Here is a 26,411-nt window from a genome sequence, read left to right on the forward strand (position 1 = left end):
AAGCAATTACCAGTAATCTAATGACTGTTGCTCCTATAATTTCAGCAGAATTTGGTATTTGTTTGTTCTTTTTTCCTTTCTTCTCTTTACTATTGGATAGCATCTGCAGGCCACCAAGCCAGCTGCTGCAGTGCATGCAAGAGGCAGCTGTGTTTTTAGGAGTGAATCATCTAAATAAACAGGATGAGCAGTTAATAAAATTTATAGATTCCCTTGTAATTCCACACAAAGAATAAATATGATCCTTTATAACTTAGAATCTAAATGACAGCAAAAATAATTCTATTTAAGGAAAAAAAGTCAACTGAACTCCTAGAGAGTGATGGAGGCTTTAATTCTCTTTTTCTCTACCCATGCTTGACAGGGTATTCCAGGTGATCCAGGCCCACCAGGACTTCCTGGGCCTCCAGGCCCTCCTGTGAGTAGAACTCTTAGTTCTATTTTGTTTCATCTGTATCAGAACTGTAACTTCATTCTACTCTGGCTTGTGGGCTCAGTTTAAGATGATGTTTGTGTGTCCAGGGTCTTCCCGGTGGTGTGAAAGGTGAAAAAGGTGAGCAAGGAGAACCAGGCAAAAGAGTAAGTAGTCTGTTTAACCAAACATTTATCTTTCCATTCAGTGTTATCTTTGACAATTAAGCAAATGTTGAATTCAGATGGGGCCATCAGCTTATGGGTAAGAGACTACTTTTTTTTCTCCTTGTAACCTGGCAACTCGTAGATGATGCACAGGGGTCATGACAGTGTTTCTAGCTGTGGCTCTCTGTGCTTTCTGATAGAATTATCTACATGCAGATCTTAGTTTGAGGGGCAGGAGAAAATAATTTAAACTCTTATCTGGTTAACATGTGAGAACCTTGAAAGTTGTTGGACTGCTGGTCTGAAGCAGTTTTCTGTTTCCTTTTAGAAAGGGTCTTCATTCAGTTTGCTATGTACTGGGTTGCCAAGCAGCATGAGATTGGTGTGTGTGTGTATAGATATATATATAAGCTGGTCTATGTAAACTCATTCTTGGTGGGTTTGCTTGTGAGGTGAATCACAAAACCAAGTCTCTGAATGCTGTTAAGATCACAAGTAGTCTGTTTGTTATTTCCCAAGGGACTGCCTCAATTTATGTGCTATTTGGGGAGGGCACAAGTCAGGGTAGCTTTATCTAGGGATAGCAAGAGTGGCTTTATTCCTGATCAGACTCAAATCAATCCTGGAATTAAAATGTACTTGGATATCACAGCTCAGAAAAGCTGAAGATCATAGAAGTGCTAAGAAATAGGATGAAAATAACATGGGCTGGACCAGCAAAGAGAGGCTGTAACCAGCTCAAAACATTCAGTATCTTTACTTCCACAGCTTCTGAATGCATTATTTCATCAACAAAGTGCCTTTGAAAGTCGAGGAACAAGTTCTGCTCTGGTTAATTGGACAATATATAAACACTTTAGAAACATGCTGGTAGTAGGTTTTCCAATTTCCATAGGAAATAAATACAGTGGAAAAAAAAGTTTGGTACTCCAGATAAAATCTTTCATAGTTGCTAAGATTTACAGAAGGGCTTTGATTTGTCTCTTTTAAAGAATATAAAATCAGATTTACCAAGCCAAAAGTCTCATTGTATTTTGAGTGGGTTTTAAATTGCTGCTTTTCTCTGCAAAAATAGATGAGAACCACATAAATTTGCAGAGATCTGAAGGGATAAAAGTCCTAAGGGGATATGTCAGACGCCTTTTGCCAAAAGCTTGTTTACCAATATTTTTGTTTGGTTTTATTACTCTGAATCTGGGCATGTTGCTTATTTGAAGTGCAATTTTGCTATTAAGGTACTTTAAAGTTGCATTTTAGGACTCTGTATGATTCTGTGAGGCTCAAAGCTATTCCAGATATACTCAAAAATGTTAGTCTGCATATTCAAATAGATAGTTCTGCACATTCACAGGAAATCTTAAAACCTCAGTTTTGAGAGTTAGAACTCATCACTGGTGAAAATAAACTTCACAAATCACACTCTGATTCACTACATCTGTGAGGTCTTATTATCAATTTCTCAGTGACTGACAGCTGATCTTGTCACTGAGGAGGGTTCACGAGGTGAACCTGCTCTAGTTCTGTTCCAGCAGGGTCCCCCAGACATGGCTTCTGTAACTCTGACAATAAAGTGCAATTTTTCTGCCCAGTGAATGGTCTGGAATTAACTGGAGCTTGCTCTGCTTTTATTGCAGCCATGACAAATCTGTTCAGCAAGAACATGCCTTTTAGAAGTCACTTCTTTGAGCAGAACTTCATCTTATATTTTCATTGATACTAATGAGAAAATCATGTTGATCTAAAGAAGAGTTGAAAGTCAAACACAAAGTTTTGTTTAGTTTCACTGGTCACATGCTACTAATTTCCTAATTAAATATAGTGTTCTACTATTTAGGGAGTTGGGATCTGTTTTCCAAATAAAGAATTTCTCCATTGCTAAAATAAAAGGAGTAGTAAACACAATGAATCAGCAGTAGTTAACTGGAGGTCATTTTTTATTGTATTCACGCAGCATTACTCTGAGACTGTCATGATTTTGTGCTCTGGTTTTCAAAATGGAACCTCAGTTTAGGTAACTCCATTGGTTATGGTTGATGTCTTTGTGTTTTCCCAAGGACTGCATTCTAGATAGTTTGGTTTATTGAAAAATGGGAAACAAGTAACATAATTTCCATAAGAATTCTTTACCACTGAAGCATTTTATTTCAATGCATATTTGTCTTTGAAGGGAAAGCCCGGCAAAGATGGAGAACCTGGTCAGCCTGGTAGGGATGTGAGTAATTCATATGTTTTTAATCTAAACAGTCTCTTTATAAACTTTTCTTTTGATATGGGGAAGATCTGAGTGTGAATATATTTCCCTTTTCTTTAAGGGTTTACCTGGTGGGCCTGGAATAAATGGTGCTCCAGGAAGAGATGGTGAAAAGGTATGCCAGGACTTTTGTCAGTATTGCTGTAATTGATGGAAGTTTTGCCATCACTGAGTTAATTTTTGCCTGAGTAGTAATTGCATTGCCTTTGCTATTACAGTGTTGAGGATTATTTGCAATAACTTATTTATGTACTGCTGCACAGTATCAGAAATACTCTTAATTTCATTGGTAGGGTGAAAAAGGTGACATGGGTCCCCCTGGTCCTCCTGGAATTGTAAGTTGTCGATCCTTTATTTTTTCTGTATTTGGTTGACAGTGTTGTTTCATTGTAGTTCTTGGCTGACTGAGAGTCCTATCTCTGGGTACAGCACCAAGAGCACCAGAAAATTTTTAATACATACACTAACAGAAACAATGGTTTCCTTCTTTCAAGATCAGTTCTGTGCTCTGGGATTTGCTAGGTCACAAACACAGGCTAGACTATAACCTCAGACCAGCAGGACTGAGTCAGCCTCACTGAAGCCTGTTGTAACTATGTTGGCTTGGCAGGCAAACAGCTTCCTATTGGGGAGTGCTCTTTACTGGAATTTTCCCTGGTAATTCAGTGGAGTGGGGAAAGCATCCTGTCATTGGCATAAGATTCAAAGTATGTTGAACTTTCCCTCCCTCACATCTCTTTACGATTCCAATGACTCTTTTCTTGGCAAGTAGTTTCACATGAGCATGTAACATTTACAGGTTGTTCCAAGACCAGGCATTGATGCAACAGTGGGACCAAAAGGTAGCAAAGGATTGCCAGGACTGCCAGGAGCCAAAGGGGAGCGTGGATTCTCTGGTAGGCCAGGCCCACCTGGCTTGCCAGGATCTCCAGGTAGGGAATGCAAGCTTTAAATTAAGTTGCATGCTCAAAGGTATGGTTGGATATTTGGCTTCTCAGTCTTCACACACTCCTTTTAACGGGAGGCAGAATATTTAGAACTGCCTTTCAGCTTGAGGGCTGGTCTTGAACTTCTGGGGTAATGTGAGGAATTCTGAGCATGCATTGCCCTTGCTGTGGTGAACTGAGGATGCTAATCAGATACTAGCTTAATGCTCCTAGGGGTAATCTATCTCATATCACTCATCTGTAATTAATATACATTGTCCATTGCATTACACAGAGAAAGTTTTGTGTACCACATGCCTGGTAGGAGGTGATCTGAGTCTCCAGTGGGAGTGAGCAGTGACACCTGTAAGTGCATTATACATGCACAAAGAGAAACATAACTATTCTAATGATACAGCTTATATACGAGGTTCTTTCTCATCAATACTTCTTTCATTAGTCCTGTTTGTGTTGGTTTATTTCCCCAGTCATAAACTTAGTTGTTGAGTTTCAGGTCAATTTTTCAAACAAACATCTCCAAAAGTGTGAAATGTGTATCATTGTCATCCTTGCAAATATGTGATGTAAACCATTAAGCTAGCAAGGAACTAAGTCCTTCCTGTCTTAGGGATCACTACTGTTGGACCTCCCGGCCCACCTGGCTTACCTGGTGAGAGAGGACAGAAGGGAGATCCAGGTTTACCTGGGATTTCTATTCCTGGGCAGCCAGGAGTTGAGGGACCACCAGGACCACCAGGACCACCAGGTCCCCCAGGGCCACCTGCACCATCTGTTGCTCCTGGTAAGTGATGATCACATAAACAGCAAGCAGAAGAGACTAAACAGCTTTGACATTTGTTTAGGTTTGGGTTTCTGTGGTTTGTTTGTTTGGTTTTTTTAATTCTGTCTCCAAGGTGGTGTTTATCAGCAGCTGAAGTCCATGATATCCTATTGCTATAGGTTCTATAAGCTGTTCCCATTTCAAAACATCTGTAGGAGGACCTTAGGCTTAAGGACAGGTACAGAATTTGTTCCCTTCTAAGAGCTGTGATAGCAGGACAGTAAAAGGTGTAACTTTTCACAGAATTCCAGTGACATTTCATAAATATTCTGGTATATAGACCATGTGATACTAGCTTTGGAGTGGACAATTTGGATGAAAGCACTTAGCTCATTTTTTTGGTATAAGGAGAGTAGGGAATGGTAGATAGGAATATAAGAACTGGAAAGCTTTAGTGGACAGGGGCTAACATGGTTCAGAGAGGAATGTAGTGCCTGGATGGCATTGGCATCTGAAGTGCCCTTGGTCTGAGAATGATTCATAGGCATGGTTTTATGCTATGAGGCTGAACATCAGAAGAGATGGAAGTGTGTAGGCTGTGGGAAGCAGTGGGAGATGGTTGAAGTTGTAAAGAATTGATGATTGTTGTGTAATATCACTGTTTCCTTTTGAGATTGAATTACATGTGTGGGTTTTCACCAGCAGTCCTGTCTGAATTGCCAAAATGTTTGGTCTGTGATTATGGTGGGTGTATTAGAATCTGCACAGAATTACATTTTAGTACTGAATACATGTATTTGGTGCTGCTGTCAGTCTGACACAAATAGATAATAAAACCTCTCCTGATTTTCCTTAGGTGATGGGTTATGTGAACAAGGGCCGCCAGGTCCTCCAGGAGCTCCAGGACCGCAAGGTTTTACAGGGGAACGAGGCCAAAAAGGTGCAGTGTCATGGCTATATTTTCTATTGTTCTTTTTTTTTTGAAGCTTGGTAAAAAATGTAAAGCCTGCATTAAATAGTGATTAACAGTGCCCCTTCCCAGTAGGGTTAAGTGCAAATGTTTTATGTCTCTGTGTAAGGAAGCTGATTGCTTTGAGTGTAGGATACTCCTTCACACCTTATATGAAAGCACAGGAGACTGAGTGACTGAGGGTGCAACCAATGTCTAGCATGGATCTTGAATAAAATAAAATGGAACTTGAGGTTTATGAATATCTCTCAGGCAGATAGAAAATGGGTGCTTTGTAACAGCACTGGCCAAGTCTGTGTGAAAATGTTTTCTAGTTCATGAATAAATTTGACATTTTTTATGGAAAGCATCATTAAAGTTATAAACATAAGACTCCTAATTTGAGCTGGTCAGTCTGCAGTGAGTTTGTTTATTTGCTAAGCAAAAGAAAGTCATATTTAATATATATCCTTGTTTCCAAAAAGACAACCTTGCAATGAGGATGCTGATATGGGTAAGTGAGAATCTTTTCCTAGCCCAACCATGGACATCATAAATTACTTTAGACATCTCACGTAATTTTGTACTCACTTCAAAGAAAAATATTTTTTCTCATGGAGATTGTAAGGATTAACTAATTAACCTAAATGAAATGTTCAAATATTTCACTGATGAATGTCACATAAGTCTATATGTGAAGGAAATTCCTAAGCTTCTTGAAATAAATCTTTTTTTTCCTAATTAAATACTTTTAGTCTATTTTCAAATCAATGAAACATTCCCAGTATTTATTTTGCACTCTTGGAGTTTAATTAAGTTTGGGATTTTGATATATGTGCTTTAGGGTTGTAGTGAGAAGTGTCAAGTACCTGCTTTAAAAGGGAACACTTTTGCTGAGGAAAAAAAAGTCCATGGTTTTATTTTCTATTTTTGAAAGCCCTGGTTTTGTTTTAATTATTTTGCATTGTTATAAATACATTCTACTCATATCTGAAATTGGTTGTCTGATTCCTTGCCACCAAAAAACTTCAGTTTAATTTGTTGGGGGGCGGTGAGAGGGGAGGTTTCTAATATTTAAGCAAAACATATTTGAAGTAGTCACTTTGGACCTGGTATTAGAGATCAGTAGCAAGAAAACAGTTGTTCTGTTTTCTTTTAATATTTTTGAAAATCTGATGCTCAAGTATGCTCAAATTTCTTTAGGTGATCGAGGAGACACATGCTTCAACTGCATAGGAACTGGAGTAACTGGTCCTCCTGGGGAGAGAGGACCACCAGGACCTCCAGGTAGTCCAGGTAGGGCTGGAGTCTTCACTAGTTCACTTAATATGTTCCACAAAGTCACTTTTTATCGGGGTGTCCAGATACAATGGTTACAATATGTCTGTATATCATGTCCAAGTTCAAATGTACATTTGTCAGCTGCTGTGCAGAGTTGGTATATGTTGTGTTTTGCACAGTTGGAAAGAAACAAGATGGGCATGTGTAAAAGAAACCCTCATTCTTTGCAAATCTAATCTTTGAGAAATATTTCTCTGTTCAAAGACAGCCTCACAAGCATTCTGCATTTTAAAGATTTAGGGTCTGCTGTAGATTTAACTGAGAGAAAAATTAACTTCTATTTACTGCTATTCCTGGAGTAATGGAGGAGCTGGAGCTTTTGAAAAGCATGATGTTTTTTGACACTACTGGTTCAACTTAGTTACAAATATGTTTCTGCTCAAATAAAATGAAGCTCTCAAAAAAAAAAAGAGTAAACTTTGTCTGCTTATAAAACAACTTAGCGATTATCAATGAAACAATGTTTGATATTGCAGCCTCTCCAGATTTAGTTTTTCTTTTATGTTTTTCTGCAATACTCAGGTTCTCCTGGTTTTCCTGGACCAAAAGGTGAAAAGGGGCTTCCTGGATTAACTGGCCTTGTAGGGCCACCAGTAAGTGGTGGTGTTATGTTCTGGTGGGGGAAATAGTGTCTCATTTGTCTTGCATGATAGGTAGATCTGTAAACAATAGATTTAATTTTGTCTAATAGGTATTTTTTTTGTCCATAACTATCTTGAATGCATGATTCATACATTGTTCATTACTCAGAGAGGGAGTAAAAGAAAAACTAAAATACCTTCTTCTTGTCTTTCTTTTTTTTTTTTTTCTTTTTTTTTTTCCTTCTCTCAGGGCTTCCCAGGCACCCCAGGTGCTCCTGGTAGACCTGGTCCTAAAGGAGACCCAGGGGATGTCCTGACTTCTCCAAGAATGAAAGGTGACAAAGGAGACCCCGGCTTCCCAGGACCTCCAGGTCTCCCTGGCATAGATGGCACTCCTGGACGAGATGGACTGCCAGGTTTGCCTGGCCCTAAGGGGGAACCTGTGAGTTCCATGTTAGGCTGTCTTTGACAGGATGGATGTTTTGGGAAGTCCTGCATGCATTTGACATAGTGCGGATAAGAGAACTGGCACAAATGCACTTTCTCTGTATGTGATAAGGCAGGAATTCACTTCAGTTAAGTGCCAACCTGGTAATGATATACTGAGGTACCTCCTGAATCTGCCAGTGCTCTAGAAATAAGCTGAGGCTCCTCTTGGGCAGTGTCTGAGGGTCCCTTCTGCCATTGCCTACTTTTCACCTTTGTACTGGGAGGAGCTAAGTAGCCAGGTTTAGGCCTGCTCTCTACTGTGTTAGCAAGATGCAGGCAGCTAATGAGAGCTGGAAGGATGGAAACTGCCAGAGAGTTTCAAAGGAGAAGCAATGAAACACTTTACACTTTTGATAGTTAATACGTTATCTTTCCCAACATGCTCTTTCTATTTTCAGGGCAGTGTTGCATTCAAAGGAGAAATGGGTATTCCAGGTGACCCAGGGATTCCAGGTCCTCCTGGAGAAAAGGGCCTTCCTGGACCTCCTGGTTTTGGTCCCCAAGGCTCACCTGGTGAAAAGGGCATCCAAGGTGTATCTGGCCGTCCAGGGCCTCCTGGCATCCCAGGTGAGTTGGGCTCTGTGTGCTATTGAGCAAGTGCTGTAAAGCCAAAATGCCCCTTTTGCTTCAGATAGTTCTCAGAACATAATGCTGCTTTTAAACTTTTCCTAGAGGCTTTGTGCAACCTGTTATTTGTGGGGGGCTGCCTTACTGAGGGTGCTCACAAAACCAGAGGGAGGGGGGCATCTGTGCCGTGTCACTTTAGGCACGTGCCTCATCTTCTGCTCTGATCTCCTGGGAAGCTTCTCCTTCCCCACTGACTGCAGTGAAAATGCACTGTGACTACCTTAATATGCTTGGCTATACTGCAGCTAAAACAGGTTGGGGAAAAAAGGGCTGCTTTGAACAAGTTGGCTTTTGTTACATTCTTGTCAACTACACAGATCCTAATCAAGTTGTGCTGGTGTCAGCTATGGATAATACTATTCACATGATGGTACCTAGGATGAAGCTATTAAAAAATAACAGTTCAGAAAAACTATCTGAACATTGAACAGGGCTTCTGAGCCTCTATGGGCTTTGTGGGGCTTGGGACTGGAGAACCTGTTGAATAAAGTATTGCTGATTCCTGAGTTCTTTGTAAGCTTGTGATGGGACTGACATTATTTCTGCTTAAAGAAAAACAAAAAAGCAACTCTTACTGAGTGATTAATATTTCTGCTTTTTGTTTTTAGGTCCAAAAGGTGACCCTGGCCAGACCATTACAGAACCAGGAGTTCCTGGTCCCCCTGGTCCTCCAGGAAGAAATGGTGATCCAGGCCTTCCAGGTAAAGCAGCAGCTATATACCCAGGGAATTCGAAGAGCTTTTTATTCTGATTCTGGATAACAATGTTGATGTTCTTCTTTTTACAGGAGATCCTGGTCAGCCGGGTCAGCGTGGTTTACCTGGCATCCCAGGTGCGAAGGGAGAGCCAGGTATTCCTGGCATTGGACTTCCAGGTCCACCAGGCCCAAAGGGTATGTTTACTGCCCTGTTACTGTATTGTACTGGCTGGAGAGGGGGGCAAAAGGGGTAGTGTCTCTTCACTTTTTACTAGGGAGTTGACTTCTGTCTCTAGAATCCTTTAAAAAATGTTTGTCCTAAAGCTATACATCTTTATAACAATTTCAGAAATACCAGGAGAAAAAATTGTTGAGGTCTTATTACTCTGTTCACTGTCCTGCTCCTTCTCAGTAGCTTACATTCTTCAGTAAACCAATAACACACTTTGGGAAATGAGCTTGAATCAATAAATGATCTCCAAATGCTGCTTCAAGATGTTAATGTTTCTGATGTGAACTGCTTGTGATTTTTGTAAAAGCTCAAAGCATAGGGAGTGCCCCCTCTGAGAGTCCCAGAGACCCTTTGTGGCAAAGACTGAATGCTCAGAAGTTCTCTCAGCTGAATGGGTACCCCTTCATTGCTTGGGCTAGCACAAAACCTCTTTTATGGGCTTTAGGCATGTCTGGAGGAGTTGTTCTAATGCTCTCTGGTGTCCCTTCTGCTGCCCTAATCTTCTGTTCCGTGTAGGTTTCCCAGGGACTCCAGGCCCACCCGGAGCTCCAGGAACTCCAGGTCGCCCTGGTCTGGATGGACCTCCTGGACCACCTGGTTTCCCAGGAGAGAAGGTCTGTGTGTGTGTTTACTATAAAACTTCCTTACAGGTTTTTCTGTGTCACTGGGAAGATGGTGAGGAGGATTTCACCTCTCATTCTCAGCTTTTGATAGTGGGGAAGTAAAATATTTTACTTGACATTTTGAGTGAGGGTAGAAAAATAGAAATTGGACTCCAAGATGGTGGCCATTTTTAATTTGTTACTTTTAACATTTTTACGAGAGGCTTAACTTAGGAAAATTCCTCTTTTAATTTTTTTTATTTGTTACAGGGAGAGCGTGGATTTGGAGTTCCAGGACCACCTGGGCCCCCAGGACCCCCAGGCATAAAAGGAGTTCAAGGACCTAAAGGTGATCCTGGCTTCCCAGGAAGCCCTGGTCTCCCAGGCCGGGCAGGCTTTGATGGAACCCCAGGGCCCAAAGGTATTGAGAACTCTTAACTCTTCTCCTGTTTTGTTCCCCTACTGAACTTTTAAAAATGTAGCTGTGCTGGGAGGCATATGGCAGTTAAATACAAGCACTGCTGATTTTAGAGCCATTACTTCAAAATCAATTTTTCCAAAGCAGACGCACCTGTGTAAATGGAAGATTGTGTTCTCAAAAGGCAGCTAAGGGAATAAATCCCAATCAATGGGTCAGTACCTGAAGGTCTGTATTCTAAAGACAAATAATGTTTATATGGAGGTAAAGCTTTATGGATAGAATAATTGTCATTTAGATGCACTGTGCTTCCACATGCACAGTTAGCAATTCATTTTACCTCTGCTCTTGACCATGGCCTGTACTGACCTGCCCAGCATGCCTGGTTTGCTGGAGAGCATCTTTTGAGTTTGATGTGGACGATGGTGCAATATATGTGTGTGTAGCCTAGAAACATAAACTTAATGCAGTCAACATTGAGTGAGGACAAATCTCTGGCCTTGGGAAATAGGCTCTGGAGTATGTTTTTTTTCTCTCTTAGATCAATGTTTGTTTGCATGCTAGGATGAGATTTCAAGTACAATGTGCAGGGACTCCGCTTTTAAAGCAAATGTCTCTGAAATTAGTTCAGTATTTGACTAAACAAAAGTGTTCTTCTAGGTGACCCTGGACCAAGTGGACCACCAGGACTTCCAGGCCCACCAGGTATCCCTGGCATTGGTGGTCAAGGCCCTCCTGGATCTCCAGGACCTCCAGGTCCTGTTGGCCCTCCAGGTAAAACTTGCACAAATGGTTCCCATAGGTTATTTCTGGCATATACAAGCAGGGACACAAGAGGCTGAAGGTCCAACTTACAGATAGACAGTGATAATTAAATATATGTCTCTGAAGGGAATTTGGTTGCCTTTTGTCTAAAATGACTGGTGATCGATATGAACTTGTTCCATCTCTGCACAGAAGGGTACATGTGTGTGCATCTACACCATTCTATTCATAGAGTTTGTTCAGGGAAATTCCTTTTATTCAGTGAATGGGCTTGCTGTGCACCAACTCTTGATGTTGCAAATACATGGCAGGCACCAATGTGAGAACACTTCTGTGGTCTTCAGCATGCCTTGCACTGAAGCCCTTCCAAACACATCCAGTTCCAGTATTAAATTAAATATTTAATTCTGCCATGCCTGTAAAACAATTTTTGTGTTGCATGTCTGTGAGCTACACTATTTGAACATGTTTGTGTGTCAGCACTGGGCTTGTCACTGTTTGCAATGCATGCTGACAAAGTCATGGCCAGCTCTAAGACCATGGATCATGGGTTGGTTGGCCATATTCAGATTGTTGTGAACTGTGAGCTGAGGTTCAGCAAAGTGCTGAACTTGAAGGTGGACAAGCACTTGAGTAAATAGACCCATGGAGCTTGAAGTCTGCTTGCATGCACAGTGTGGGTCATGTTTAAATCTGTTCCTGCTGAGTGGGGTAAGGAACATGTGGTCAGGGCACCAGCAAGCCTGGGATGTGCCCAGTGTGGGGAGCAAGGGACAGAAGGGGTTGGGACAAGGCACACACGGGCTCCTTGGGGCAGCAGTGGGTCCTGTGCCTGGCTGGCTGTGCTGACTGCAGGGTCCTGAGCTGCACTGGAGGCCAAACTGAAACAGAAGGGCTTTATTTTGGGGTGAGGGGGGATGTATTAGTGTGGCTTTGAATGTTTCATCCCGTGCATGTTCTTTTATCTTCCTGTAACATCTCCTCTGGTGTTAGCCAGAGTTTGATTTCATGTGACCACCAATTTATTCTGTAAAATACTGATGTTGACAATGCACAATGATTACTGGAGTTGATGGATTTGAAATGCCTCTATTTTCACTCTTCGTGTCTGTACTGACTAATCAGTGTGGCTATTAACAGCATGGGGCTCTGAAATCTGGTGCATGCTGGAAGGTCCTGCTTGAGAAATCCTTATTTCCCTTGGCACTGCTCTGTCTCTGTTTTGTGCAGAATGCCTTACATTCCCTTCTCCCATCCACTGTGTGTTTTACTAGGCTGTTTTGATTCTGATCCTATATGCAGCATTAGGGTAAAGTTTCTGGGACTCTGTTTTTCAGGTAATTTGGAAAATTCTTGGAAGGAAGTCCCTGTTCAGAATTTGCTTTCTCTGTACCACCATTTATTCAAGTAGTTTGCAATAGCGCAACATTTTTCCTTTTTTGAATATGTAGCAAATTACTTAAGAATTTATTGTGTTGTCTGTATTGTTCTAGTTATGATGTGGTTACATTTTTTGAGACCAGAAATTAGATTGGAATTAATTTCTATTTAAAAAAATATCTTTACCATTCTAGGTATGGAGTTTGTCCTATATATTATGTTCTCTTTTTTTTTTTCTATTTGCTGATAGAAAGCCCTTGAACACAGAGTATGTGTATTCCCGGTCCATCATCTGTACTGTGTTTTTTCTGTGCAAAATAGCCACTCCAGGCACATGACACCATGCTTGAAAGCAGTGATAAGCTGCTGCCAGAGGGGAACATGCATAGAATTAAATCAATGGAACTCTACATCTTCTGCCATCAAGAAAATTTAATCTGCCTTTTCAGTGTGCAAAGAACACATGATGACATACCCCTAAACTTGTTCCTGCAGCTGAGAGTGGGGTCACCATTACAGAGTTGGAATTCTGTTGCCTTGGAGTTATTGATGAGGTTTTGGCATGGTGGTGTCAATTATCTCAGGCTATGCCAGGGCATGCAACATGCAATATACCATCTGTGGTGTAACAATGCATGCTTGCATAATAGAACTAAAAGAATGTGGGAAAATACTGGAAGTTTTTTTTTTGTTTTGTGTAATAAGAAAGGAACATCTTTCGAAAATCCATATTTGGAGGGATTTAACAGAATGTGGGGCAAATCAATGAGAAGCTGATCGATAGGGTGTACTCTGGTGTTCAGAAAGGGTCCACGCCAGTGTCTAGAAATGAGAATTTTGTAAGAAGCATATCAGAAAAAGCTTGTTCCCCACTTTTGTAGAGAACACTAGACAAAGAGAGAAGGGAATTTTTTTTTTTTTAATGTACCATCAATATTTGAAAATATCTCAGTGTTTGTGGCTTCTGTATACAGAGATGGATGCACTTTTAAGAAGATCTCCAAGTTTCCTTGCAGTCCTGTTTCTCTTAGCTGCATTAGCATTGAATTCTTTGTATTTAGATCTGTTTTCAGTAACTTTAGATAGATTTTTTTTTTTGTCTTTGTTCTAATCTGTATGTGCTTTATTTTGTTTCCTAACTTAATGACTATTACAACTGCTTACTGCTACCTGTCTCAACTTCCTGATGAGCTCTAACTCGTTGGCTTTGGAACCTCAGGTCCCCCAGGTACTGTGGTTTCTTTACCAAAGCCTTTTCTTAACTTGAGATTTATGAATTCTCCTTTTTGGTCAGCTACATTTCCACAGTGAGCATCTTCACTGACTCTGTGCACTGGAGGGAGATGAGCCACCCACTTGCTTCAGTGTCTTGAGCTCTGGGTCATTAGCAATGAACAATCTTAAGCAAATTTTGACAATTATTTTTCATTCAGGGAAAATACAATGCAGTGCAGAATTTTGCTAACCCTCAAAAATATTCAGTTGATGTTATCATATATTGTAGGAAAATTAAATAATTCATGGGAATATGTGAATCTGAATAACTAATTTTGAAATACAAACTAGTCTAATAAATTTGGCTTTTTCTTTTAATAATCAGATTTAAAATGTTGTTGAAGAGAGTTGTTTTCCTTTTGAGATTTGAATTGCATTTGCTTCATCTTAGTAAAATTTTAGTCATGTTTCTTTTCAGGAGAACATGGCCTTCTAACACTTGGAAGCTAATGAAAAATAAATCGTTTTAGAAGAATTGCTGGGTTTTCAGCAGTGCTAGGAATGGATTGCAACTAAAACTATTCCTATGGTGCTATACCCAGACACAGATCTCAGCCTGGCCTGAATTTTTGCTAAAAGGTTGTGTCTTAACCACATTGTCTAGGGCTGCAAGGCGTTCCAGGAGAAAAAGGAGATCCAGGTCCTCCAGGCTTCGATATTCCTGGTCCTCCAGGGGACCAAGGAGCTCCAGGATATCCAGGACCCCCTGGACTACCAGGGCCTCAGGGCTCACCTGGACCCCCTGGCAGGGATGGAATACCTGGATTTCCAGGTAAGTTCATGTATTTTACCTGTGGAGAAAAACCAAACTGCAGTTGCAGGTGGTAAGCTCTTTATGCTTGGCCGTGCCAGCTTAATGTGCTTAGGTGTTTATCCAATCTATTTAAAGTTGGATATATGTAACCATTACACCTCATACTTAAAAAAAAAACCCAAACATTGTAACAAGATTTGTTGCATTTAAATCCTTGTTACCTTTTCACTCTTCCCTGTAACTTGATTTAAGTATTTCATACCTTATTCTTTTTCATAACTTTCAGACATGGCTTTGATCATCATCGTTATGATACTTCTCTAATTTATTTTGTGATTTTTTTTTCTAGTCACTGCTATAATTAAGAATTTGTTTAAAGAAAATCATGATAAATGATACTTAATTTTAAGTATTAATTTCCTTATTCTAAGTGTTAGACTATTCAGTTAAGCTAGTCTGTTTTGGCCTTTAAAAAAGAAATTAAAAAATTTTATTTTGATAATCTCTTGGATAGAGGGACCAATACAAAAGATTCTAGAAGTAGTGTATATTTGTCTTCTTGCCTTTCACTATATTCAAGTTTGTTCCAACTAGTATTTGTGTTTCAAACCAGGGAACTAAACCTCTTGGAGATATAAACATGCTTTCTACCGCAGCAGAGCAGTGCAAATTTTCTTCTCATGACCTAACTGGAAAAACTGCCACAATTTTCAAGTGTCATTTTATCTGATATTAATTTATACAATAAATGAGTGCTTGTAATCCCCTTCAAACAAGCATGTGTTGGTTAATAAATACCATAGAGATCCAGAGAAGCAAATTTAAGGTACCTGTCAGGTTTTGAATCTCTGTTCAGAATGACAGTGTGGTTGGTTCAATGCTTTTAGGTGCCAAAGGTGAAATGGGTGTCATGGGAGCTCCTGGTCCTCCAGGGCCTCCAGGAACTCCTGGAAGAAATGGTCTGCCTGGCTTGAAAGGTAATGTTTGTTTTATTCACCCCTAAAGGGACACAAAATGCTGTTTTCCCCATCCTGTGTTGAAAGAGGTTTTGTAATACTAATATCTAGGTTTTAATTTCTGGGACCTACCTAAGTTACTGTCTTGTGACAATGCTGATGTTCAGAATTGCTTTGCATTTTTAAGCCATAGCGTTCAATCACTATTTAGTTGATGTCATGAACTGGTAGCTATTTTAGAAACATTTCCTTTGGATTGATGGCATTGAAGTAGGGCAATATTTCTGCATTGTGTTTCGAAGTCTGCTTGAAACAGCAGAAAGAAGAAAATCAGTAGCTTAGGGTTATGGAGTCATCAAGAATTAGCTATATAGGTATCACAGAGAGTCTCTTTCCTCTGCATTTTCCCAACCCTCTTATTGGAGATGAATTTTGAAAGAGTTTGGTAGAAGCAAACCCAGTTCACCTCTCCAGAACAAGGAGCTCTGAGTCCAAAGCTGCTGTAGCTGTTGTGATGCCTTTGTGCTGGTAGCACAGCGTGGCTCAGACAGACACAGCTGCTGCCTCTGCTGGCAGACACCCCTGAGCACTCCGTTCACTCAGCCTTGTTCCAGGGCTAAAGGTGCTGTGCAGCACCTTCCATAAACTGCCTGATCCTATGGTGAATTCCAACCTCATGAATAAATCATGGAATGCCTATGTAAGAAAAACCATTACAAGTACATTAACCTTACCTTAATGATTTTTTTTTCCTTTTGTTGGCTGTACCTTCTGTAGGTAATAGTGGATTACCTGGTCCACCAGGACCTCCTGGACCAGTGGGGCAGAAAGGCATCAAAGGTGAAGCAGGTCTGCCAGGCCCACCTGGAACACTTGATCCCAAACACCTGGGAGCAAAAGGAGAAAAAGGCGAGCTGGGTGTTCCAGGTAAGGCACTTTGCATGTGGAGATGGGGAGGTGGTTTGTCCTCCACACATAGTAGCGAGCTGTGCCATTACTATTCATTCATTCTTACAGAAAAAAAAAAAAAAACCAAAACTTGGAATATAGATGTGGTTTAAGGGTGTTGTATTTAGGCTTTTTAAAAAAGGGATTTTTTTGACCAAGTTCCTCTTTATGGTCTTAGTTTGCAGTGCCCTTGCTCATTAGCTGTTACTATTATTTGGCACATGGCAGTCTTGTAGTAGCACTAAGGTGCTTTCAGCAGGATTACAATTCAGTCTTCTAGGAGTTATTGCTAAGCATGATGAGAGAGTTTTCATAGCTGCTGTCCTGGCTGTCTCAAAGGCCCTTCGGTCTTTGCCACGTAGGATGAAATTGCTCAGGTCATCTGCTCATGCACCACCTCTATATTCTCCCTTTGGGTGTCTCTCTGAATCACTGATGAGCTAAATGTCATCTCTGTGTGTGTTTCTGCTTGGGAAGTTGGCAGCCTGGAAGTCTTTGTCAAGTCTGTGTTCTCTCATTCTTGCTGGCTTCCTCCTCCTCCCCCCACTAAGGGTTCTGATGTCTCCTTTGAACTCTTAATTTAGTCTTGAGAAGAGTAAATATATTCTGCCCTAGAGAGAGCCGGAATGCTTTTCCCTAATGTTGCCCCAGCCATTGTTGTGCTAATTTACCTATTGTATTAATTTCTCTCAAGCCTAGATGGGCTCCTAAGACACTGTTTTTCTTTTCCTGTGGAAGGCAGGTTTAACTATGTCAGCAGGGCAACACAAAGTTCTTATGGGATAACAGCCACAAAGAATTCATAAAAATCAACTAAAACACCTGCATTAATTTTTATAATATATTAATCCCAAAGTGATTTTGTAGCAATGTAATTTAACTTGTATGTAAATAATCTGGGTGAATGCAGAGGTTAGAATGGAGTCTGCTCATCCAGAAGACAGCCCTTGAATGAAGTATATTGGCATTAGTCATGAAGTTACTTTTTTCTCTACTTATTATTTTGTTCCTGTCCTGTAGTAATTTTAAATTTTCCAGAACAAATACTTTGTGTTCTGTGATACTTTTCTTTGCTAAGCTAGGAGGAATTATATTTACTGAGGAAAAATCCTATTTGGTTTTTATTCATCCATAGCTATATCTGATTTCTTATAGTAAAAGAAAACATACAGTAGTAGTGATAGTAATAATAATAAAATGTGTCTTTTTCCCTTGAGGTATTCCTGGTTTATCAGGCCAGAAAGGTTATCAAGGTCTCCCGGGTGACCCAGGCCCACCAGGACTTAGTGGCCCACCAGGTGTGCCAGGATTGCCAGGTCTGTAAACAGGACTTCAGCTGGACAGCTTTGAATAGAGATTTGCATGTGTTTTTATCACATGGAGTTGGGATGTTAATCCATTTATATCTAAACTAACCTTAGGGATTTGTACTTAAAACTGCATCACAGTTTTGGGACACTTAAAGTCATTATCCAAACACATGCTCGAAGCTCTTCCCTTCAAACAGCGACAAGAGCAGGTTTAAACTGATCCCATTAAAGATTAAGGTGTCTTTTAGGATGACTGGAAAAGCACCTGCTGCTTGAGCAAGCAACGTGACTGCAGAACCTGCCAATAGGACTTTCACTTCATGTGTTTATTTCGTATAATGCTAAGCATTATATTTTGAAAATGGCCAAATGGATGCATTGTAAAGGCTGTCTGAATGTCAAATATTTGCTTTAAAGAATTGCAAGGACCAAGAAAGCTAATTCTATTTTGCACCACTTCTCCCTAAAGCTGTAACAATTTATCTGAGATCTTGAGTCCTTGCTTGCTGTGTCTAATGTAGGCCTTGCTCAAAATATTTTGTTGGGCTTGGGGAATATTGTTAACATTCAGGATTCAAACTAATTTGGGCATTGTACGTTGCATTTAAATCTGTAAAAGAAGCCGCTGAATGCTTGTTGCACATGAGAAGGAGATAATGTGTTCATTCTGCATGAGAGACCATGTCACCCCAGTACTGAATCCTTTCAGATGGTGACTAAATCCTGGACTGAGATTTAACCTATTTCATTAGACTTATTTCAAAACAAATAAGCAGTGGCCCTGATCAAATCTTGGCTTGCAACAAAATGAAGGTGTTGAATATTTTACTACTATTAAGTGTGGAAGAGCAAGTAGGAACAGTATGAGGCCTAAAGCAACTCCAAACCCATTGCTTGTAACCAGATGATAAGCATGGTCATATGAGAATGCATGGATATCAGAAACCTGTAATTATTGCCATTAATTAACTCAATCACACCTTTCCTAGGTATCAAGGGAGACATGGGGCTTCCTGGGCAGCCAGGACCAACAGGACCTCCAGGATTAAAAGGAGCTATGGGAGAGATGGGTCTTCCAGGTTAGTTTCTGTGCTTGAATTTTAGTTCATTTGGGCTAGTGTTCTCCTTTTATATACCCCAAAGATTACTCTGCTTGTGTCTAGCATGTAAGAATAGCAATAAAGATGAGGATTGCATAAAGCCCTATATACATAATGAAGATTTTTAGGTAATTGTTTTAGTTTGTTTCTTAAAGTAAAATAACCTTAGGTATTCAAGGCCAGTCAGTCAAATTATTGGGCATTTCTAATTCAGTTTCTGTACTTTGAATAATTTCTGTAAATTACTGCAGAAGTTCTATTTATATTTCTTTTAATTTCATTTTATCTTTTGGACAGGTCCCCCTGGGCTTAAAGGCAGCCAAGGACTAGCAGGACGTCCAGGGCAGCCTGGGCCTGCAGGATTTCCTGGCCTGAAAGGGGAGAAAGGTGACCCTGGTCTTTCAAGCATTGGCATTCCTGGTCCCCCTGGACCAAAGGTACAAAATCCTTCCAATTGAAAATTCCATTAGGAAATTAGATTTTGTGTTGACTTTTTCCCCCTCAACTGTTACTTAATATATATTATGTATAACTGTAAATATGTATATAAATACATTTAGTAACAAGCTGGGTGGACTTTGCAGGTGAGATAAAAATTTTTAATTTTAAAGGTGGAAATATTTATATATAACTAAATCAGGTTAAAGGAGAAGATTGTTTACGAGACTTTTCAAGTTGGATTTATTTAGTGGCCTCATCTTCACTGTGACACTTTTGTAGTTGCTAGGGATTCATACAATTAATATCATTGTCTCCCTGTTTAATTATGTAGTTAATTCCTAAAAAATTTAGAGATGCATTTAAGAATAACTTAAGTTATAAGTGTAATGCAGCATGATTGCTGCTGCTTAAAGTTTTAAAGTCTGTGTAAAGTATTTTAATTAATATTCACCTATATCATCCTTTCTGCCACCCACAAAAAAGTGACAAAAAGATCTTCAGAATGTCTAACAGTCTTCACTGATGCCTTGCAATTGATGTTGTGCACAATTAACTTAGCAAAAACGTTGCATGATTAAAGCTGCACTGATTTCCTTTTTATTCTCCATTGTCATGGGGTAGAAATCTGATTCTGCTGGAAGAAAGGAAGATACTTTTTTCTTTAACATATGCCAGTCCTGAGGAAAAACTATGATACTGTACACAAAATTATAGGGGAAGACTGTTGAAGTCTTTACTCTTGCTGGTTTTGCTTAATTTTGTGTTGAGATGATTGACATTAACTGGATAGAGGACAGGTGTACACAATATACTTGTGACCTGGATGTGATGGTAGGATGGGGAAAATACAATAAGGACTTTCCTATCTTAAGAAGTCTGAGTTCTTATTTCTGCTTAATGTTTTCCAGGGAGATCTTGGCTTGCCTGGATACCCAGGTAGTCCAGGCTCTAAAGGCATAGCTGGAAATCCTGGTTTGCCTGGATTTCCAGGCAGTCCAGGTGCAAAAGGAGAACCAGGCCTTCCTGGATTCCCAGGTAATTCTCAACAGATTTTTTTTTTCCCCCCTCTTGCTAATATCAATATGAACAGCTAAACACAGTGGGTAACTGGGGGAGACTCCAGTTTCTCAGAGTTTCTGGCAATCTGCTGCTTCCAAGCTTTATGCTGTTGGAATTGTCACTGCAAAAGTGTAGGAATGCATCTATGAGTGCCTTCTGAAATTGTTCATCTGCTCTGAGGGGATGGAGCAGCTGTGTTAGTTAATACTCTCCATAGCACTCACTCTTACCTCCTCTAACATACAAATATTGGGGTCAAAAAAAAGAAGTATCTATATTTTTTTCTTCATGAAACAATTAAAAAGTGCCATCCTGGAAGACTTGGCAGTGTTTTTCATAGCATTTATTGTCAAAAAAATGTTTTCTAAAGAGAAATCTCTGAAATATAATTAAATTAGGTTTTACATTTTGTTCTTTAAAAAATATTAATAGTGGTTGTTCACAGGTGTCAGTTTTTTCATTCAAAATTTAAGGAAACAAAGTTTTTGCCTCTGCTGCATTTACAGCACTAAAGGCTGTTTTACAAATATGCTTGAGCTGCGTTGGTGTAGAAAATTAGGGAATTTAGAATTGTGGTCATTGACAGCAGGAAGCTTAGAAGAAAACAAAACCTGACCATGAGCCTGACAGTTTTGACCCTCTGTTTCATGTCATGCCTGAAAGACTGAACATCCACAAGGTGTATTGAGACACTGCCTTGACCAGGCTCAGGTGCTGCTCACAGCAGACATGCAACAGATCAGGTGTTTCTCCTGCCTCCCACTCAGCTCATGCTGTAGTGGTGAGAACCCAGGGTAAACTCTAAGATCATTTTTACTTTTTCAGGAAGGGAAAAGAGGATTGGGAAACAACTATTCAATCCCAGTTCATAATGCTTTCAATTTGTTGTCAAGCAGAAACATCTGTCTGTAAAATGGTAACTTTTGAGTTGCTGTGTCCTTGGCCATGAGCACTCACCAGTTAAGAGGAGGCTTGAGAGTACCAGCAAGAGTAGTTGTACTAGTATGTTTTGTTTCTGTGCATTCTTTGCTTTCTAGTTCATCTCCTTGACCGGCTGTAAATCTGCAAAATTAGCATAAATAGAGTATCTTGGTAGAATTAACTCATTTGTTACTCATGGCATCTCAGATTGTAGCATCTGCTGAAAAGTCAGTTTTGTTCATTATTTGATTGAAATGCCTGTATTTTACAGGAACACCAGGAATTCCAGGACCAAAAGGTATTGAGGGCCCTCCAGGTAATCCTGGCCTGCCTGGACCACCTGGGCCAGTAGGTGAGCATGGACAGTGCAGCAGAGATCAGCTGCTTCTGTGAAAAACACAACACATGAAGGCACCATGTCTTACCTTAAAAATGTATCTAATAATGGAAATGTATCTATATGTACATGGGTGCTCAAACACCATTGCACACACTTAATTCACCGAAATTAAACAACAAAGAAATTTTAACTTTCGTTTGAGGACTTGTATTTGCTGTCAATTCATTGGCTATTGAAACAAGAAGTTAACTCTTTCTGTACTTACCAGCTTTATTTATGCTAAGTATTATGGTGGGCTAATGTGTTTTTATAGGAACAAAATCCTAATTTATTCTAAAGGGAAGCATTATATTTTTAGCAAACAGTAACTTCTTGACAATTCACAGCCCTAAAAGACTTTTCTGAATTGTCAGGGGTGAGAGAGAAAGGTTTAATTTTAAGATTACACCCCTGTAAATCTTTTATTGCATTACCACACCTTTTTATTCAGATAGTGGTGAAGGGGATGCTGGTTTTGTTTACTGCAGTTTAGGCAAGACTATGCTGGTGTGTTCCATCCTTGTTTTAGGTGATATTGGTCGTCCGGGCCCTCCTGGTCCTTCAGGGGAAAAGGGACAGCCTGGTCGAGATGGTATCCCTGGACCAGCGGGTCAGAAGGGTGAACCAGGTTAGATGTCATTCCTGTTTCTCTCCTCCTCTTCACTCTGCATTGACATGTCCTGCTTGCTCTAGTCTTTCTTTCCTGTAACTGCCCTTACACCCTCAAAGCTGTTCCTGTGGTTCCTGGGTGGCTCACAAAGAATGCTGGCAAGCTGCCAGGGAGGCACAGGACAAGAATTCAGTCAGCTCTCCTGGATTTTATTACCTGGGTTTAACACCAGCCCCTGTTCCTGTATTCCATGGTAGCTGTATTGCTTCAGCTCAGTTACACAGTGGATAAACTGTGTGATCCCTGCTGTAAAGACAGATCTTCAGACAAAAATGCAAACATAGTAACTCCCAAAATCTGAAAGAATGGATTGCAAGGGGATGGAAACAGTTATGAAAGCTAGGGATGCATTCAATAGCAGAACCTCCAACTTTGGGGAAGGCTGGTGAGTTAATGACGATCCAAGCAATCTCAAGGAATCACTTATTTAGATGAACTGCACTTGCGTTGTTCTAAGCCTCATATTCCCATTCTTGGAGACCTGAAAGCTAAATATTCATTTTTGTCTAAATCTGTCTTTTTTTCAGGTCTACCAGGTTTTGGGCGTCCAGGACCCCCAGGGCTCCCAGGATTGTCAGGTAAAGCTTTTCTGTTGCCCATTGCTAAAAAGGTTCAATGTAAAATACATTTACACATCAAAAACAAGAAGGGTATGTTGGTTTGGTTTTTTTTGTAACAAATGCTATAGCTACAAATAATTTTTTTTTCCTCAGCAGACTGTTTTAAATTAACCACAGCAATAAAGACCATTTATTACTGACCACTGTCTTTTGTCAATTAGCAATTATGCAGCCAGAATAAATGCACACAGAGCAATAGCCTATTGCATTGTGTGGAACTTTGCTGATTGGTGTCAGTAAATTCATACAACAGATGACAAATGAAGCTGCTTTGAAAGTATAGGTACTTGATACATTGATCTTCTCTGGTAGCATTAAAGCTCCTAAATTCTCCAGGCTTACTTGAAAATTTTGCAAGTATGTCCTAATTTTCAGCAACATCTCAAAAAAAGGATAAAGTCTTAATACTGACAGATTTCTTCACAGAAAGCCTTATTTGTAGGCTTACAGTCTCCAAGGATGTTTATGAATTGCAGCATCACTGGCTTTTTAACATGTTATAGGCTATGGCACTTTCTCCTGCAAGAAATATTAGCCCTCACTCTTTGCTGAATGTTAGACAATTTTACCCTGTCTCACCCTGCAAATAAGGGGAGTTGTGGCCAGACTTGTGCCTTCTGCAAGAGAGAAATGGCTTTGCTAGTTGGCTTTTGGGCTTTATATAAACTTGTAACAGTATTCACAAATATGACTTTCTACAGGGCAAAAAGGAGAGCTGGGGTTACCTGGCCCACCAGGACCCCCTGGACTTCCAGGACCGAAGGGAGAACCAGGTTTCCAGGGATTCCCTGGTCTGCAGGGTCCACCAGGTCCACCAGGAATACCAGGGCCACCTCTAGAAGGTCCTAAAGGTAGCCCTGGCCCACCAGGTGTTCCAGGAAGGCCAGGTAAGAGCATGATTCATATCTGTGAACATCAAACTTTGATATTTTGCTGGTAGGTCATCAGCCTTTAAATCGGCTCCATTTATTTGGATGGATAAGGTCAAGCCTCATGGCATAGGTGTGTGGGCAACCAGAGAATTATGTTGCCAAAAAAACCCAGTATCTATAAATAAATTAGCCTCCGTTTCTCTAAATTTTGGATGCCTGGCAGCAAAAATCAAAGGTGTTCCCACGTGGGAGGGTCTCCGCATGCTGCCCCAATAATCACTCACGAGCACCTCTGAACATCTGAGACCTTTGCAGTGTTGTCACGCGATCAGCAAACGTCACCATGCACAAAAAACCAAAAGTAACAAGCCCCATCATCCTAAGAGTCATGAAAATCCAATTCCCACTAGCATCCCAGCATGGTCAGACTGGATACTGCTCCTCATCTCCAGGCCATGTAACACCAGTCATTGCTCCATTGTGTCATGTGGCTCCCGTGGACTCCGTGCTCCATCGTGCCGTGTTCATCTTTCCATTCCATGTTTGCATCTTATTCCTGCACCAACTAATTCTGGGAATGAGAAAACACTACACTGAGTTAACATTGCTGAGCAACTACCTGGCTGGCCTGTGTTAGATATTGATTTCTATTTTGTGTTACAGAATGTTTATTTGCATTTAGATACTGCTCTTGAAAAAAAATCAAATTTAAATGAACCTGCCACAGCTCCAGCTCAAGCTTAGTTCTGGACCTTAAATCCAGAAGTACTTCGCTACATCTAAGATTCATCTGACATAACAGGCTTGATAGTCTTCCTAAAGGAGACTGCTTTCAAACCAAGCTGTTGGTTGATAACTGGGATTTTTTTTTTCCTTTGCAGATTAATGGTGAAGTAATATTTTTATTTATTGCCCTCAAAATATTCTTTAAATAAAAGACTTTTCTGAGGGAAGTTAGTTTTGAGTTAGTACATTTGTAAAATAGCTGTAACACAGATATTGTTGATTTTTGGGTATCAAGGGAGAGTTTAGCTTTGCAGTATACAGTTGAAAGGATTTAAAGATTCCCATTTTCCTCATTTGCTTCTGACACAAGAGGAGGCAGTCACACTCAATAATGTCTTTGAATAAAATTTTATCAAAATATTTTCCCTAGAGCTGGAATTGAACCATATGTTATTACCAATGGCAATATGAGCTTTTTCTTTTGCAGAGTAGGCTATGAACTCATATACCCTAACTGTGTATTTAAAAGATGAGTCATTATAAACATTGGTTTTAATCTATAACACCTTAGAACTGGGGTGCTGTTTGCCAGTATAATGAGGTTTTCTTTTAGTGCCAGTAAAAATCCTTCCGTTGTGTTTCATCCTAAAACTGTTTTGTGTGTGACTGAGGTAGAACAACCACCCTATGGGTTAATAATCCCCAGCCAGGCACAATGCCTTCCTCGTTTCCTATTTGGTTAGTAGAATGAGGAGTGCAAGCCATCCCCCTTTTTCCTGGAGGAACTGACTCCCTGCTGTGTCCCAGGGGCTCTAACCAGGCAGCAGAGCATCCCTGCAGCACAGCTGTAGCCCTGTTTGCTTTGGACTTTGTTAATTCTGCTGTATACAGAGTAGTACAGCGATTCAAATTTTGGCCTAGGACAGTGATTCGTCCACAACAGTATAGGCTTTCATTTTTAAAAGTTTCTTATACAGGACATCTCCATACTTCAAAGTCATCTTTAAAAGTACACCAGGCTAAGCAGCCTCTGAGGTGTAATAGAAGTACCAACTGAGATCTCTGCTCTGCTGTAGCATTGGGGTTTTATGGAGCTGCTCATCCTGTTCACACTTCCCTGCCTGAATCAAGTGTTTACTGATTCTGATCAGCTGGGAAGGTGGAGCAATGGTGGGACTCATTTTGTGCAGGCTTATGAGCAGGGGAAACAACCAGTGAGGTTCTGCTCAGCCATGTTCTCTCTCTTCTTCTCTTTCTTTCTCTTATTTTCATTTTTGTTGCATGCAATGTATAAAGTGAAGCATTTGTTTTGCTTAGTTATGTGTGAACTAATGTGGATAAACCAAACTATTATTGCAGTTCTGGTACAATCAGCACTCCAGCCTTTTGTTTCCGATGATAACAGAGTCTATTGTTGGAATGCTGATTTTGTAACATCTCAACATAAGGCAGTTACTCATAAAAGCAGCTGTGTGGCTGTCAAATTACCCCTTCCAGGGACAGAAATAAAACCAGAAGCTGTTTGCGTGTACTGTTTGTTGTTGACCTCTGGGTATATTCTAAGATTAGTAAAAGAGATGAACTCAAACATGATGTAGCTCTCTGACTCCAGTTGAGTTACCCCTAAAATAAACATTGATAGATGGTGTTGGCATAGATTTATTAATTCATTATAAAATTAAGCCAATTTCCAGGGCAACAGAACACTGCTGTTATTCCACATGTCTATTTTCCTTGCTATAAATAATAATAGTTTGGTGTT

At 40.2% G+C, this 26,411-nt stretch overlaps 1 protein-coding gene across 1 annotated transcript in view; it reads left to right on the plus strand.

The window, feature by feature from the left end:
- Positions 1 to 26,411, plus strand: part of COL4A5 (collagen type IV alpha 5 chain) — a 75,372-nt gene that overhangs the window by 36,153 nt on the left and 12,808 nt on the right. The window contains exons 14-41 of the mRNA XM_030272302.4: positions 365 to 418; positions 523 to 579; positions 2,747 to 2,791; positions 2,892 to 2,945; positions 3,124 to 3,165; positions 3,630 to 3,762; positions 4,385 to 4,558; positions 5,394 to 5,477; positions 6,690 to 6,782; positions 7,350 to 7,420; positions 7,659 to 7,850; positions 8,296 to 8,464; positions 9,133 to 9,225; positions 9,312 to 9,416; positions 9,970 to 10,067; positions 10,326 to 10,476; positions 11,134 to 11,247; positions 14,498 to 14,665; positions 15,535 to 15,624; positions 16,381 to 16,530; positions 17,769 to 17,867; positions 18,851 to 18,940; positions 19,259 to 19,398; positions 20,311 to 20,437; positions 21,654 to 21,734; positions 22,291 to 22,389; positions 22,959 to 23,009; positions 23,753 to 23,938. Coding sequence (XP_030128162.4) covers positions 365 to 418; positions 523 to 579; positions 2,747 to 2,791; positions 2,892 to 2,945; positions 3,124 to 3,165; positions 3,630 to 3,762; positions 4,385 to 4,558; positions 5,394 to 5,477; positions 6,690 to 6,782; positions 7,350 to 7,420; positions 7,659 to 7,850; positions 8,296 to 8,464; positions 9,133 to 9,225; positions 9,312 to 9,416; positions 9,970 to 10,067; positions 10,326 to 10,476; positions 11,134 to 11,247; positions 14,498 to 14,665; positions 15,535 to 15,624; positions 16,381 to 16,530; positions 17,769 to 17,867; positions 18,851 to 18,940; positions 19,259 to 19,398; positions 20,311 to 20,437; positions 21,654 to 21,734; positions 22,291 to 22,389; positions 22,959 to 23,009; positions 23,753 to 23,938 — 3,010 coding nt within the window. The remainder of the gene's footprint in view (positions 1 to 364; positions 419 to 522; positions 580 to 2,746; positions 2,792 to 2,891; positions 2,946 to 3,123; positions 3,166 to 3,629; positions 3,763 to 4,384; positions 4,559 to 5,393; positions 5,478 to 6,689; positions 6,783 to 7,349; positions 7,421 to 7,658; positions 7,851 to 8,295; positions 8,465 to 9,132; positions 9,226 to 9,311; positions 9,417 to 9,969; positions 10,068 to 10,325; positions 10,477 to 11,133; positions 11,248 to 14,497; positions 14,666 to 15,534; positions 15,625 to 16,380; positions 16,531 to 17,768; positions 17,868 to 18,850; positions 18,941 to 19,258; positions 19,399 to 20,310; positions 20,438 to 21,653; positions 21,735 to 22,290; positions 22,390 to 22,958; positions 23,010 to 23,752; positions 23,939 to 26,411) is intronic.

Source organism: Taeniopygia guttata, chromosome 4A, assembly GCF_048771995.1.
Source record: "Taeniopygia guttata chromosome 4A, bTaeGut7.mat, whole genome shotgun sequence".
In the NCBI taxonomy this organism is placed as follows: Eukaryota; Metazoa; Chordata; class Aves; order Passeriformes; family Estrildidae; genus Taeniopygia; species Taeniopygia guttata.